General features: G+C 34.9%; 1 protein-coding gene across 1 annotated transcript in view; it reads left to right on the forward strand.

Annotated features, from left to right (window-relative positions):
• Positions 1-15200, forward strand: part of Fbn2 (fibrillin 2) — a 217949-nt gene that overhangs the window by 15008 nt on the left and 187741 nt on the right. Inside the window, exon 5 of the mRNA XM_026415046.2 lies at positions 1487-1582. Coding sequence (XP_026270831.1) covers positions 1487-1582 — 96 coding nt within the window. The remainder of the gene's footprint in view (positions 1-1486; positions 1583-15200) is intronic.

The following is a 15200-nucleotide window of genomic DNA, read 5'->3' on the forward strand; positions in this document are numbered from 1 at the left end:
GAAACTTCCTTATTCCACATCCAGGCTGCTGAGCTGAGTTACATCGCAGAGCCTCATCGTGAGGAGAAGGGAATCTGGTTAGCTTCCCCTGGGCCCACTGAGCCCCAAATCCTGGTCTCCCACGTTATGATTATGCAGGAGTGAAACAGTGTGTATGATGCACATCTGCCACCAATAAAGTTGGCCCTCTGTATCCCTGGGTTATGGATCCAGGGATTCAACCAACCACAAACTAGAAAAAATATTTTTTAAAAAAAATTGTGCTGGTACTGAACATAGATTTCTTCCCCTCCCCTTATTCGCTAAACAGTACAGTATGAAACTATTTGTGTAGCTTGTAAATTATATTAGTATTACAAGTAATCTAGTGCTGCAGTCCGGCTGTAGCAAAATAAGTGGAGGAGGGTGGTGGTGGTGATGAGCAACTTGTGTACATTGATACAGCAGGAGTGGGAGCCGTTTATTGTAGGACCAGAGCGGTATATATACATTCCACACAGCTTATCTTAATTAACATAAACTAGATACAGCAGTCAGCCAATAAGGAATCTCCACACTTAATGGCTCGCTGGCACCACCTCACAAACCACTCCCTCTGGCAAAATGCCAGGCGCCATCCTGACTTGTTTACAGACCCTAAGAATCTAGAGATGATTTAATGTGTAAGAAATATGCTTAGGTTATGTGCAAATATTACACCACTTTATTGAAGGGGCTTGAATGTCCTTGAATGTTGGTATCCGTGTGGGGTTCTAGAACCAAACCCCCATAAACACAAAGGGACAATTGTACATGAAATAATTGGGACGCGGTTTAATTTTGTGTAAAATAACCCATCATATTAACAGGATTTTACTTTCTATTATTCTATGACCTGAACATACTTTCTACAGATTGGTTACTTCTCCTGACATTTTATAGCTAAAGTTGATGGTAATTTCTCCTTTTCATGATAGTTTTGCCTTTCCTCCCTTTTGCTTTTTTCCCTGGCTCCTTTCTCTGATTTTTTTTTTTTTTTTTTGCTTTTCCCCTTTCATGTTGCATCCCTTTATTTTTCCACATCACATTTTGTCTTCCTTTTCTCTCTCCCTGCTCCCTGGAGACTGCCTCTTTTTCTCATATTTTATTTACTTTCTTATCTCTGAGAAGAATGATAACAAGGGTAGTAAAAGAAGAAAATTAGGTCAAATAGTGATATTCTTACTCTGAGCGTCAAGAACCAGCCAATCCTTGTGATTATGATTAAAAAATAAAAAGCCTTTTTGCTAAATGCTTGCTTAACAATGAGATTTACATGAATTATGCAGGGTTTTGCTTTAATATGCAGTTAGATGCATTTACTTAACTGGATAAGGCCAATCGTGACTTGTGTTTTAGAGGCATGATTTCAAGGTGTGACCCTTTGCTGGCACCGTCACCACACTATTACACTGAGCCTGGGAATTTGCTTCTCTAATGAGCTGCTTCTTTGTGTTTTCATGTGCAGCTGTCTGTGAAAACGGGTGCCAGAATGGTGGGCGTTGTATTGGACCCAACCGTTGTGCTTGCGTTTATGGATTCACCGGTCCACAGTGTGAAAGAGGTAAGAAGAGACAAGAAAAATGAGAACATTTCTTTGAGGATGTCTATTTTATTGTAAAATGTTTATGTTTTGTTATTCAGTGAAAATTCTTCTAGTGAAATGATATGATTGTGTCCATAACTTTGATTGTGTCCATAATGCCAAAGGTATGATTGTGGGACCTAACTAACAACAGCAGAAACATCTCAGTTTTTCCTCCAGGGTGACTTCAGTTTGTGAGGCCAGCTCAGGGGCAGTAGCTGTAGGATGCTTTCAAGTGAGTGACTTATGGCAAATTCTAATCATGTCTTTAATTCGTATTAGAGTACCTATTGAGAATATTACCTTTGTTTAAAAAAAATAGTTCTGGGTTGTTCTTGGCTACAAAACCTACAAAATCTGACGAAAATTTGCCCTCATCAATCAGGAAATGTATTACATTTCATAATTTAAAGTTCAGAGTTCCTGGGCTTCAGGTAGAATGTGATCAAGGCTGTCCCTGTGTTACTCTTATTCTCTTGGGCTCTGTTCTCCTTTTTGTTTCAGCTTTACCCTGTCTGGAGTTTTTTTTTTTTTTTTTTTTTTTTGTCTTTGTAAGATTGCCTTCAGCAGTTACTGAGGCAAGTTTTCTCAGTAATCATCTGTACAGAGAAAAGCTCTCCTGTAACCATGGGTCAGTAATAGCCAAGAGACATATTCATGCTAATTGCCTTAAGCTTGGGATTTTTAAATGATCAAAGGCAAGCAATGCTGTTACTATGTTTGATGTAGACTTTTCAGGACCTGTCTTTGCAACAGAGGATGATAAAAGCTTTCCCAAAGCCATATGGGAGGGAAGGCTGAGTATAAGAACACAGTAGGGTTTCATTTGGGCAAAGGAATGGATGGTTGGAGGTATGCACCCAGCGCTGTCCATGATATCCATGTAGATGGTTAGTCAAGCCAGTGTGAAACCAGCTTACCATGATTTGAATAGCAATTCCATCTCATGACCTACTGGCTGCTGGAAATTATTAGTGACCTAATAATTATGTCCTGATGTATGTGTTACCATGGCACATCAAAGAAGTTAAACTTCATAAAATATAATAAATAACTACTTAGCATTCAAGTAAAGATTAGAATGAGCTTAAACTAAAACAGATATGTAATCATTCATTATTACATATATCCTCAAATTTGTCTTCCCAAGGCTTATCACACCATCTAAAGTTATGTAGCACTTCATTATGAAACTGCAGTCTATGGAGTTATGTCAGTGAAATAAGACAGTAAGTGGAAATGATGGTTTACCTATGAAGAGAGACTTCGAACTGCAAAGAAACCTTATTTTAAAAATTGTAGTCATTATTCTGACCAAAATTTCATCTCAGTATTCAGGTTAAATCTCAAGAAGAAATTGAGAAATTAGAATTATATGGTGAATTTGAAAAGTGAGATGTGTGCAGCCTTTTAACATACATTTGCACATATATACGTATCAAGATATTTATATTATTCCTAACTTAATTGATGTTTCTTGGGACTACAGTACATTCCACAAACGACAGAGTTTATAGTTAAAGCTTAGGATGAATTTAATGTCTTTACCAGATGTTTTTATTTGAGGAAGAAAAATTAATTATGAAATGTTAGCATAAAAAGATAAATTGTTCAGAATGGAATAAAACAAATTTCTTAAATGATGTTAAGTTTATTTAAATGCCATAGGCAGGAGAGGAGTTACATTTAAAATTTCAAACATATTCATAACTGGAGGAGATGATGTTCATTTTTCTGAAAATTAATGTAAACTTTGCAGTGCCTTAATCCTGAAGCAGATTTCAAGGTCAATTCCTAATTGGCAGAGAAGTTGGGTAGCTAGTTTCAACTCTGAGGCTTCCAGGCATTACATCATTATTCTTCAACAGTTATTCATTCATTAGATTTGTTAGTTCTTACTAAGTTTATGGGAATCCAATAAAGGTTTACATGCATTTAACATGCACAGTAGCATGTTTTTAGAAGAAATTATAAAACCAATTAGTTAATTAATTGATCTTAAGGATATTTTTTTAAAATATGTGTTTGTTTCTTAAGTCTTTTTAAGTGCTGCCCTTCAGATGAAAGTTCTAAAACTTCATTTCTTCCAAAAGATGCAGTTAGTAACTTCCACACTTAGATCACAGCAGTGAACCTTGACATCTTTAAGAAGCAAATTCAGTTCAGTGTTTTGTTTTGTTTTTTTTAGAGAGAGAGAGAGAATTTTTTAATATTTATTTTTCAGTTTTCGGTGGACACAACATCTTTATTTTATTTTTATGTGGTGCTGAGGATCGAACTCAGAGCCCCGCGCATGCTAGGCGAGCGCGTTACCACTTGAGCTACATCCCCAGCCCCAGTTCAATGCTTTTAATGTGTAGCAGCTAATTCCATTCGAGTTCATAATGATTCTTAAGAAATATTGTATCTACATAAATACAAAAGAATACTCATTTATAGTGAGGTTACTGAGTAGGTTCATGTGCCATGTTAACATTTAACATTCATTTATTTTAATTACTGAATTTCAAAATACGTATTCTTTATTTTCTAAAGAAAAGGGGAGCTTTATAAAACTAGGGCTATCTTCCCTCTGTAATGTAGAGTACATGTAATTTTCCCTTAAACTGGCCTCTTGGGATCAGTTCTATGATAAAGCATGGCTGCTTTTCAGGCTATCTGGGTTCTGGCAGACTGGTTTCCGGGATGGAGACAGAGGCTGAGTAGTAACTAATGACTGGCATGATTATGGTATTTAACTCAAGTCTTGGAGCTGGGTAAGCTGAGCCTCTTTGGAGTTCCCTTCTCACTCTTGCTGATATACACAATGACCTTTTATACTAAAAAAAAAAAAAAAAAAAAAAAAAAAAAAAAAACTTCTTGTGGCCACATGCTGATTATAAAATGCAAATAACTCAGCTACATCCAAAGCACATGAAAGTATTCAATTCTTACTTCTTTCTCCAAACACATGGTGGTTGAGGAAAAAATGAATTTCATATAGATCTGAGAATAAGTAGAAATAACTTTTATTTCATAATTGAATTTTCCTTGAAGCTTCTATAAAACATGTTATAAATATGTCCTAGACTCTTTTATTAGTTACACACAAATTACCACTACAAGTTGTTTTTATCATGTAAATATATCTTCCTTAGTGTGGAAATTCTGTAATATTTTGACTGATACCTAGTGGCATTTCCTTTAATATGTACATCTTTCAGTGAAAAGAACCTTTCTTTAAAAAAAGTGGACTAAAAAAATTACATTGTGATCTATTGACATTTTAATTTTTCTTTTGTTAATCTGCATCTGCAACAAAGGAAATTATAAGATCAAATTGAAAAAGTTAGAGTTTATAAAATCTAAACTTTCAGACTTTTAGGTAAAATGATAAGGGATTGATTTTATTTTGGAGCAATTTTATGATTTTCACAAAATCATCCAGGTATGGAGACCCATGGGTGAACTCAATGTCTAAAAGTGTCCTGAGAAGGGAACACAAGGGTCTCAAGAGACCTCCAGTCACTGGACACTCACTCACCCTATCATGCAGCAGGTTTATTGTCAGTCTTGTTTGTTGGAGCTCTGCATCATGATGCTGCTGCCCAGTCTTGGCATTTAACCGATGCACATAGCACCTGCCTCCTTGTCTAATTCAATAGCAACATCATGGTGGCAACCTCTCTAAAATAAGTCATCTACAATCTACCACTTAGGGTGTGTGATGGCAGCTGGAAGTCCCATTACAAAGTTTAAATGATTCAACATATTCTTGCTCATCCATCCACATTTCAGGAGGTTAACCCACCACTCACCCTACTCGGGTGGAATCTAGATTCTCTAAGAACAGAAGTGGACATGGGAAAATTGGGGTTTTCCTAAACGGTGTGAATCATGTAGACCATAATGGGAATTATGTTTAGAAATAACTGATTTAGAAATTTTCATAAATAACTTGTTATATTAATTCTATGGACTTGGAATTTATTATAGAGTATGGAGGGGGAGTTTGTACAGCTTAGGGATATTCCAATAACAGAGCAGATCAGTAGTATGAAAATATGGTGAAGAGAACAAGCTGGGCTTGTGAAGAATTCTGTACAATAGATTTTAATACCTTCAAGAAATATGTAAGCAATATTTTAATAAAAACTTTCATTCTAATTGCCTTATTTGAAAGTAGTACATGTTTATTATAAATTAATTTAGAAAATAAGTCAAAAAGGGAAAATGCAGTTATTCATAAATCCTCCACTCAGGATCATTATGGACATTTTGGAGAATATTCTGTTTATTTTACTGAATGTATAATGTTTACAAAAAATGAGATCTTTCTTATTTGAATTCTACTCTTTAAAAGTAATATGAAGTTACATCTTGCTTCTCCTTTTGTGTTGTTAAATGTGTGTGCATTGTAATGGTGTGCTTCATACTGTAATAATGAGGAATCTGCATACTTTGCAACAACCTCATCAGGGTTATAAAGATATCTGCTCAGTCTCACAGATGAAGAGGATTTGCCCATGTCAAACTTCTAGCACTGAGGATATGAAAAGAAGAGAACAATATTATGCAGTCTTATTCAAGATCTTAATTACTGTATCATTGTTGTCTGAGAGAGCTAAATTTCCTATGATTTGATATTTACAGTCATTTCCAAGTTTTCTTTTTTGTTTTGTTTGTTGTTTAGCTATGTGCAATCAAATTTTCTGTAGATAATCTGTGCACTGGGTTGTATACTCAGAATACAACCTAGAAATGTAATTTCTGAGCCATTGGGTATATGGAAATTTAGAGTCTTAGATACATTCTGTTCATTTTCCTCTAGAAAGACTTTTATGATTTGTTCCTTTGGTACCATGCTTAGAAAGTTCTTCTCTATTCCCAAATACTATAAACATCTGTAGTTTTCCCTAGTGCTTTTAATATTTTATTTCCATTTACCTTTATAACAATAAATTAGAATATACAAAAGGAGCTAAACTAAACTTTTTATAGATATTTAATACTTATTCACCCAATATTTGTTAAGTAATTATTAAATATTAAGTTAGGTACTTGGAACTTGAGGCATAAAGAAAAATAATATATATTCCCTGTTGACAAGAAGCAAATTTAAAGACCAGAATTCATCATCTATTTTAAACATGAAGTTGCAAACTGACATAGTAAATACCATAATGGGAACAGAAATAAACATAGATCTTAGATATGGGATGAAGTAGAACAGTCTTCTTATCAGTTAAATGAATGTAGAATGAAACAAAAGACATAGTTCATTAGAGTAGAGAAACAGTGTCAAACTAATTCCTGTATTGATATTATAAGATGTATTATGACTGAATCTTAAGCTAACGTTATTTAAATTTCATAATTAATTACCAATTACTGTAGTCACTAAGACAGTATTTATTTAATAGAAATAAAATGTCTCCATTTACTTTGCACTCTGAAGATTTAATACAATGAAGGATTTAGTAGAATGGAAGTTACAAGGAACAGTGAGAGATATTACCAGCTACAAATGTCAAGCTCCCATGTGCCCACGAGCGCGCACACATTTCTGCACTTGTGAGGCCGTTAAGAACATTTTATAACCTTGCACTCTCTAAGCTAAACTTAGCCTTAAATGGGCATCAGAGAAGCACCAGAAGATTTGTGGGAACTTAACTTTTTGGCACTAGCTCAGATGACATCCTTATCTTGAATGCCATTAAGACGACAAGGGAAAGAAAATGAGAGAAGGAAAAGCAGACAGTGGAGTGGAGGAAAAAGAGAAGAAAACAAAGGTTGATAAAACAAAGAGAGACAGACAGACAGTGCTAAACCAGGAGTGAGGACAGGGAGGTTTTGTTGTATGAGGGGAGTGCTTAACTTTAGGAAGAAATCAGTTTCTTGATTGATCCAAGGCTTCCTGTTCTCAGTCCCTGGTTTAAGCCACTCAGTGTAGCTCTTCAGGGTAAGATTGAATATTTTGGCAGCCCATTAGAATATGATTTTTTTTCCTTCCTTTGAACAAAAGTAATGAGTATTTTCATTTATTTCATTATAAATGTGTGTTTGCATATGTATGTATGTATGAATATAAGTATATCTATATGTCCTTGTTTTGGATTCCTCTACCTAGAGGTAGAAAAACATGCAATATAAAATAAAAAATATTTAAATATTTTATATTCATGTAACTCCCCAAATATTTTCGTATTTACCTATTTAAATGTCAATTAAGAAGGTATTAGAGGTTAACTTCTATGGAAACTAGGCCAAGCTCCCACACACACACACACACACACACACACACACATGCAAGTTAAGTATAGTGAAATGCTATATACTATTTAGTTGAAAGTAATTCAATAAATGTGTTATATAATATATACCATATATTTCAAAAATCCTGAAAGTCATAAATTCCTCAAGAATACCTGTTTCCAGGAATTTCGGGTAAAGAATTGTGGCCCTGTAATCACCTCATAGGTCACTGAGAGGGTCACAAGCAGTAATGTGTTTAGCACCCGACACATAATAAGCAGTGTGCCTGCCACAGGATAGGCTTCCACTAAGTGTTATTTGTTGTGTTTTAGAAACATGATATATAGTCAAAATCAGAGCTTAATATTAAGATCCATGTGATCTTGAAATCATGTTACCCTCTCTAACACCTAATTTGTACACAGATAATATATGTTATGTTAAACTTTGAATAATTTTAATGAGAATTAAATAATAATAGTACTGTGCCTTTCGCCCAGTAAGTGAGGATTGGTGATGCTAATGTCTTTGGAACAGCACTCCCCATTTATCAAAAGGATAGATGTGATGGTTGGCTGTTCAAAATCAAATATTCAAAAATGTAAGAAAGAAGGTTTTTGTGAACTGAGTCATAGAAGCAAAGTCGAAAGCTGTTACTATTTTTTTTCCTTCATGATCATGATGACTGGAAGGGTTGTATAAAACTAAAATGAACGTAGCTTAAGAAGTTCTAAGTTATTTGCAAATCAACTCGTTTCAGAAGTGAAAGATTCCTTGGGTCATTTCTTAATATCAAAATAAATGCAAGCTTCCCTTTTGAATGTCTTGGACGCTGTAGAGAGTAAATTGTACAGTCTTCCATTTTCTATTTTGTTTTGGCCAATTCTCAGTGGAAGGAAAGCTAGTGCAATACCATTATCCTGGACAAAGAGCATTGGATTTTTATCTTTTCATCTCTTCTTTAATTTCTGTAGTAGCAGCGTTTCTTCCACATCTCTCCATATTATATTTAAATGCTGATCATAAGCAGTGATCTTCCTCAAAGCTCTTGTTCATTTCTCATCTTCATGTAGATTTCCTTATTGAAACTCAGCCTCATGTGATCCAGGGGCCCCTCTATGGTATTAGTAGTTTTTTGCTGTTCCGTGTCATCCACCATGTTTCAAATCTTGTGTCTTTTCTCCTAAAGTTGTTTTGGTTAAGAGTTGAGGGACTTGGACTAAATTGGATATTTTAAGAGGAGCTTCCATTTCCAATATGAGAAATAAAGTGCTTTCCCAGCATCTGGAACAGGGTGAAATGCTCAGTAAAAGGTAAGTCAAAATCATAAAAAATAAATAAATTCAGGAAATAATATGCTGTGTTAGATAAAATTATCTAGGTGGGTGTGGGAGAGATTATCTCAGGATCACTGGGACTATTTCAGTTCAGGATTCATGAGTTGTAAACGATGTCAGTTTTATTGTTTTCACTTTTGTGGAGTTTTTGGGAGCAATATGGGTTTACCAAAAATTATCATCTATCATTTTCATTACCTTACTTGTTATGCAGTTAAATTACTAGAATCTGCTCGTCCTGTTCTGACATTTTTATCCTCTCAGTAGTTCCCATTTAACTGGCCTCTCTGATGTGTCTTAGCCCCTTCCTGATGCACAAGGTATGGTTCTTAGCATTGTACTGTGTAACTGTATTTGTAAAGTAAATTTCACACAAGACTTGCCTATTGCTAGACCTAATAGAAGAAGTAGTCAGAGGGGTCTTTGAACAATTCGGAGATAAGTTCTTCTGTGAAGCCCTCCCCACCCCCACCCTACTCATCTGGCAAAAGTTAGGCATACTCCCCTTTTATTTTCTCCATCATGTATTCCATTCCTTTAGAACATCTCTCTTCATCTTTGTGATATGACTACTTGTATATTTGGCTGGGAACTCCATGAGAGAGCGATTGTCTTTGTGCATCCTGTACTCCACATGGTGCCATGCCATGGAAGCCATGCCATACATACAGATGGTGCACGTAGGGACTCCATTGAGAAGAATCAAGATTAAAAATGGTGCAATAATAGTAAAGGTCCTTGAGTGTTCATGCAGCCTATTCATCAGGCATGACCATAATGCACAGTTACTGAGAAGGAAGAGTAGAGGACAAGGCTGGAAAAATAAACTTGGACCTTCACGTACAAAAGTCTAGAACGTCATAATCAAGAGGTTACCCTCTCTTCAGTCTGCATTGGGGAGAGGTACTGTGAATGACTTCTGGACTTCAAAAATAGTTGTCTACAGGGGTTAATCGGGATTGACAAGACAGAATGGAAAGCTGAAGGTAGAGAGGCCACTTCAGGGAATTCATTTATGTCACTGGAGCTTAACAGTGCATATTAAGTTTGTATGATGTATTCAATGAGATTATAATTTATATGTGAGTAAATTTGATTATTAGCATAAATGCAAAAAATGGAAAACTATGCAATATTGACAAATAACAGTGAGTATTTACTATGATGAATGCTTCAGATGATTTCTTATACCAAACCAATGTTAGCATTTTTAAAGAATATCACATTACAAATAAGAAATTTGGGCAATAAGGAAGTTAAGCATTCAGCTAACAAATGAAGACAGTAGGATTTGAACACAGGAGGTGTATCCTCAGAATCATATACTTAACCACAATCCCAAATGAAACAATACAGCAAAATAATGTATTTACTTTGTTTCAAACAACATTGTGCCAGTTGTTCAGTATAAATAAGAATAACTGAAGGAAAAGGCTGACTTGCTTGTTTTGAATTCTGTTGTTAGCTTGCATAGATAAATCTTTTTATTATGTAAATTTCAGATTAATCCCCCACATTCATACATCTAGAATTTGTTTTAATATGTGATTTGAAATATTTATTCAAAACTAATAATATTTAAAACAAAATTGTCATTTCCATTTCTAATTAAGTTAGACTAACAAAAACCAGATTAACTCTCTTGCCTGAAAAGACAGAAGAACAGGACAAAATATATGAAGCAACAGGTTTTTTGTCTTGTTGTGTTTGGTACTGGGGATTGAACCCAGGGGTGCTTAAGCACTGAGCCACATCTCCAGCCCATTTGACTAACTTTTTATTTTAAGACAGGATCTCATTAAGTTTCTTATGGCCTCACTCATTTGCTGAGGTTGGCTTTGAACTTGGCATTCTTTTGCCTCAGCCTCACAAGCCATGGGATAATAGTTTTTAATATATTGGACACCAAGCAACAAAGGAGAGTAATCCCTGAGAGGAAGGAGACCAATGATGTGAACTATTTCGCTTTTACAGCTTGCTGCTGAAGAGTTTTCTAGGTCCCACTATAGTGAGAACCCAAACACAGTTTAACAGTTCTCCCAAGTTGAGAAGATGGAGTTGAGGCTCTTGGGAGAACGTGGTGGCTAAAGATCTCAGGGAAGAATTCTCGAGAGCAGTCAGGAGTAGGTAGAGAACCAGGTATAATACACAGAGGGTCTCCCTCAAGTTCTCTGCAGAACTCTGCACTTGCGTGTGAGGAACCTATCTGAGGCTGAGGAAGAAACTACCCAAAAGAACTAGAAGGACCAGTCCTCTGAGTGTACACAAGTCAGAATACTATTTTTTCTTCACACCAAACTGGAGAATCACATAATTTGTGACACATTGGTTTGAACAAATTAGAATAAATAATTTAATAAAAAAATAAAAATAAAGAAAATACAGTGTCATATAGTGTTGTAAAAGATATGGTGATAAAATAGAATTTAAAAATAGCACAAATGCTGAAGATTCTTACACTGTTTGTCAAATAGTATCATTACCTGAAGATTGACTCTGGTAAGTGGAAGGCATGTATACCAAATTCTAGAGCAACCCCCCAAAAATACAGAATTATAACTAAAAGCCAACAAAATGTGATAAAATGAAATAACAATTTGAAAAAAGTCAGCAAAAGAATATAAAGAGAACTAGTAATATGTAATAAGAAAATAAATAGAAATTATAGGTTTCAGCCTAGCCCTACTGATGACATCAAAGATAAATGGTCTCAACATTCTAATGAAAAGGCATAGTTTGTTAAATAGGATAAAAAAGCAAGATCCAGTTGTGTGCTGCCTATAATATATCAATTGTAATTGAAATACACTGTTAGATTAAAATTAAAAGGTGGAAAAGAGAAATAACTGCCTAATTCTAATTAAAAGGAGGATGGAGTGGCCAGATTAATAACAGAGTAGACTTCAGAGTAGTGAATAAAATCTGGCATAAAGAAGGTCATTTTATTATGATAAAGCAGATGCAACAATTCTGACTATTCACTTAACTGAAATATAGCTTCAAAATACATACAGTAAAAATCAAGCTACAAGGAGGAATAGACCAATCACAATTATGGATATTTCGGGACCCTATCCTTAAGAATTGATAGAAGTAGACAAAAAGTTAGTAAAGTTGTAGAAACAGATCTACTTGACCTGTTTGACCAATTCTTTGGAAACTTTTCTAGAAAATTGGAAAGAAGTTAAAACTTATCAACTCATTCTATAAGACCAAGTGACCTTGATACCAAAAACTAGAAAGACATTTCAAGAAAAAATGCAAATAATGCTCACGATGCAACATTTTTCAACAAAATTTTATCAAAATGAACCAACCACGTTAGAATCATAATATGGCTAGGCTCAGTGGCTCATGCCTCTAATCCCAGTGGCTTGGGAGGCTGAGGCAGATGGATCAAGAACTCAAAGCCAGACTCAGTAAAGTGTGGCACTAAGCAACTCAGTGAGACCCTGTCTCTAAATAAAATACAAAATATGGCTGGTGTTGTGGCTCAGTGGTGGAGTACCCCTGAGTTCAATCACCAGTACCTCCCCAAAGAAAACCCAAACAAAAAATCAAAATACATTTTAACTTATTGTGGTTTGTCCCATGACATTAAAAATCAGTGTAATTTTGAATTATATCAAATTAAAATAATTAAGTGATCATTCAAATCGATACAGAAAAAGCATTTGACAAAATATGAAAATCTATTATTCAGTCAACAAACTAGAGAATAAAGGAAAACTTTCTCAGCATGACAAAAGAGCATTTCTGAAAGATCTGTAACCAACATCACTCTCCATGATGAAAAGCTGATTGCTTAGTCCTTAATATCAGATTGCTATCTCCTTAATATGGTCACTCATCACTGTTATTGAACATTGCACTCTGCATCTAATTAGGCAATAAGATGACAGAAAGAAATAAGAGTAAAAACATATTGGAAAGAAAGAAGTGAAACTGTCTTACTTGCAGCTGCCATTTTTTTCTATGTAGGAAATGTGATGGTCTTTGTAAAATAATTAGAACAAATAAGTTGATTTGACTGGGTGGTAAAATACAAGTGCAGTGCAGGATATCTGTTGTGTTTCTAAATAGCAGTGATCAGTCTAAGAATTGTGAAATTCTTGGGGATCATTCTGACAAAAGATAAGCAAGGCCCATGTGCTGAAAACTACATTTTTTTGGGGGGGGTGTCAGGGATTGAACTCAGGAGCACTCGACCACTGAGATACATCCCCAGCCCTATCTTTTGTATTTTATTTAGAGACAGGGTCTCACTGAATTGCTCAGTGCCTCCCTTTTGCTGAGGCTGGCTTTGAACTCTCGATCCTCTTGCCTCAACCTCCTGAGCTGCTGGGATTACAGGTGTGTGCCACCACGCCTGGCTGAAAACTACAGAATTTTGCTGAGCAAAATGAAGAAAACCTAATAAATGGGGATATGTATTTTGTACAATGGTTGGAAGCCTCAATTTTGCCTGTTCTTCCCATATTAACTCACCATACTCCTTAACAAAATCACAGAAAAGTTTTGGAGAAATTGATGTAAAATGAAAATTTAGAGGATCTAGAGTAGCCAAAGTAGATTTGAAAAAGAACAAAATTGAAGGATTTACACTACCTGATTTAAAGACTTATTATCAAGCTTTAGTAACCCCAAGAGTTTGGCATAAAGATAGACAAGTAAATAGAGAGCCCAGAAAGCAACCAAATATATATATATATATGAACCACCAATTACCAATAGATGCATAAAGGCCTAGTGAAGCTAGTCAATCCCTAAAAAACAAATACCAAATGTCTTCTTTGATATAATGAGAGCAACTATGAACAGAGCAGGGAGGAAGAGCAGGAAGAAAAGATTAACATTAAACAGAGACATGAGATGGGAGGGAAAGGGAGAGAAAAGGGAAACTGCATGGAAATGAAGGGAGACCCTCATTGCTATACAATATTACATATAAGAGGTTGTGAGGGGAATGGGAAAATTAACAAGGAGAGAAATGAATTACAATAGATGGGGTAGAGAGAGAAGATGGGAGGGGAGGGGAGGGGGGATAGTAGGGGATAGGAAAAGTAGCAGAATACAACAATTACTAATTGGGCATTATGTAAAATTTTGGATGTGTAACTGACGTGATTCTGCAATCTGCATTTGGGGTAAAATTAGGAGTTCATAACCCACTTCAATCTAATGTATGAAATATGATATGTCATGAGCTTTGTAATGTTGTGAACAACCAATAAAAATAATAATAATAAAAAAATAGATGCATAAAGGTAATTCAATGAATTATATAATGATCTGTGGCTAATTCAGAAGATCTTTATGATCTTGGTTTAGACACAGATCATTACATATTATACCAAAAACATGACCACATTAAAATATTGATAAATTGTATTTTATCAAAATGAAAAATATCTGGTCTTTGAAAGGTATTGCTAAGAGACTAAAAGACTAGGCATGTACCTCATTGGTAAAGTGCTTGCCTTGTTTGTATGAAGGCCTGGGTTTGAACCCCAGCACTGGAAAAAAAAAAAAGTCGAGCAATGAACTTGTGAAAATATTTGCAATATATACATCTGATTTAGGATTTGTATTTAGTATATAAAGAAATATCAAAAATCAGTAATTGAAAAACACACCACCCAGTTAAAAACAGGCACAGATTTATACAAACACTTCACCAAAGAAGATAGATAAATGGCAAATAAGTGCATAAAAATGTGTTCAACATCATTAGGCATTACAAAAAAAATGCAAATTAAAATCACAATGTGATACCAACAAAATGACAATGGACATTTCTCATAAGAATGTAAATAATATAACCACTTTGAAAAACAGTTTTTTCTGTTTCTTAAAAAAGCTAAATCATTACACTGCTAATTATTTGTCTAGTTATTGCTTTATGAAAGCATTTGTTTGTACAAGAGCTTGTGCTCAAGTGTTCTTGGCATCTTTATTGGTAATAGCCTTAAACTGACAACCCAAATGTCTATCAGAAGGCAGATGGATAGACAAATCAGATGTTC

Source organism: Urocitellus parryii, chromosome 1, assembly GCF_045843805.1.
Source record: "Urocitellus parryii isolate mUroPar1 chromosome 1, mUroPar1.hap1, whole genome shotgun sequence".
NCBI lineage: Eukaryota > Metazoa > Chordata > Mammalia > Rodentia > Sciuridae > Urocitellus > Urocitellus parryii.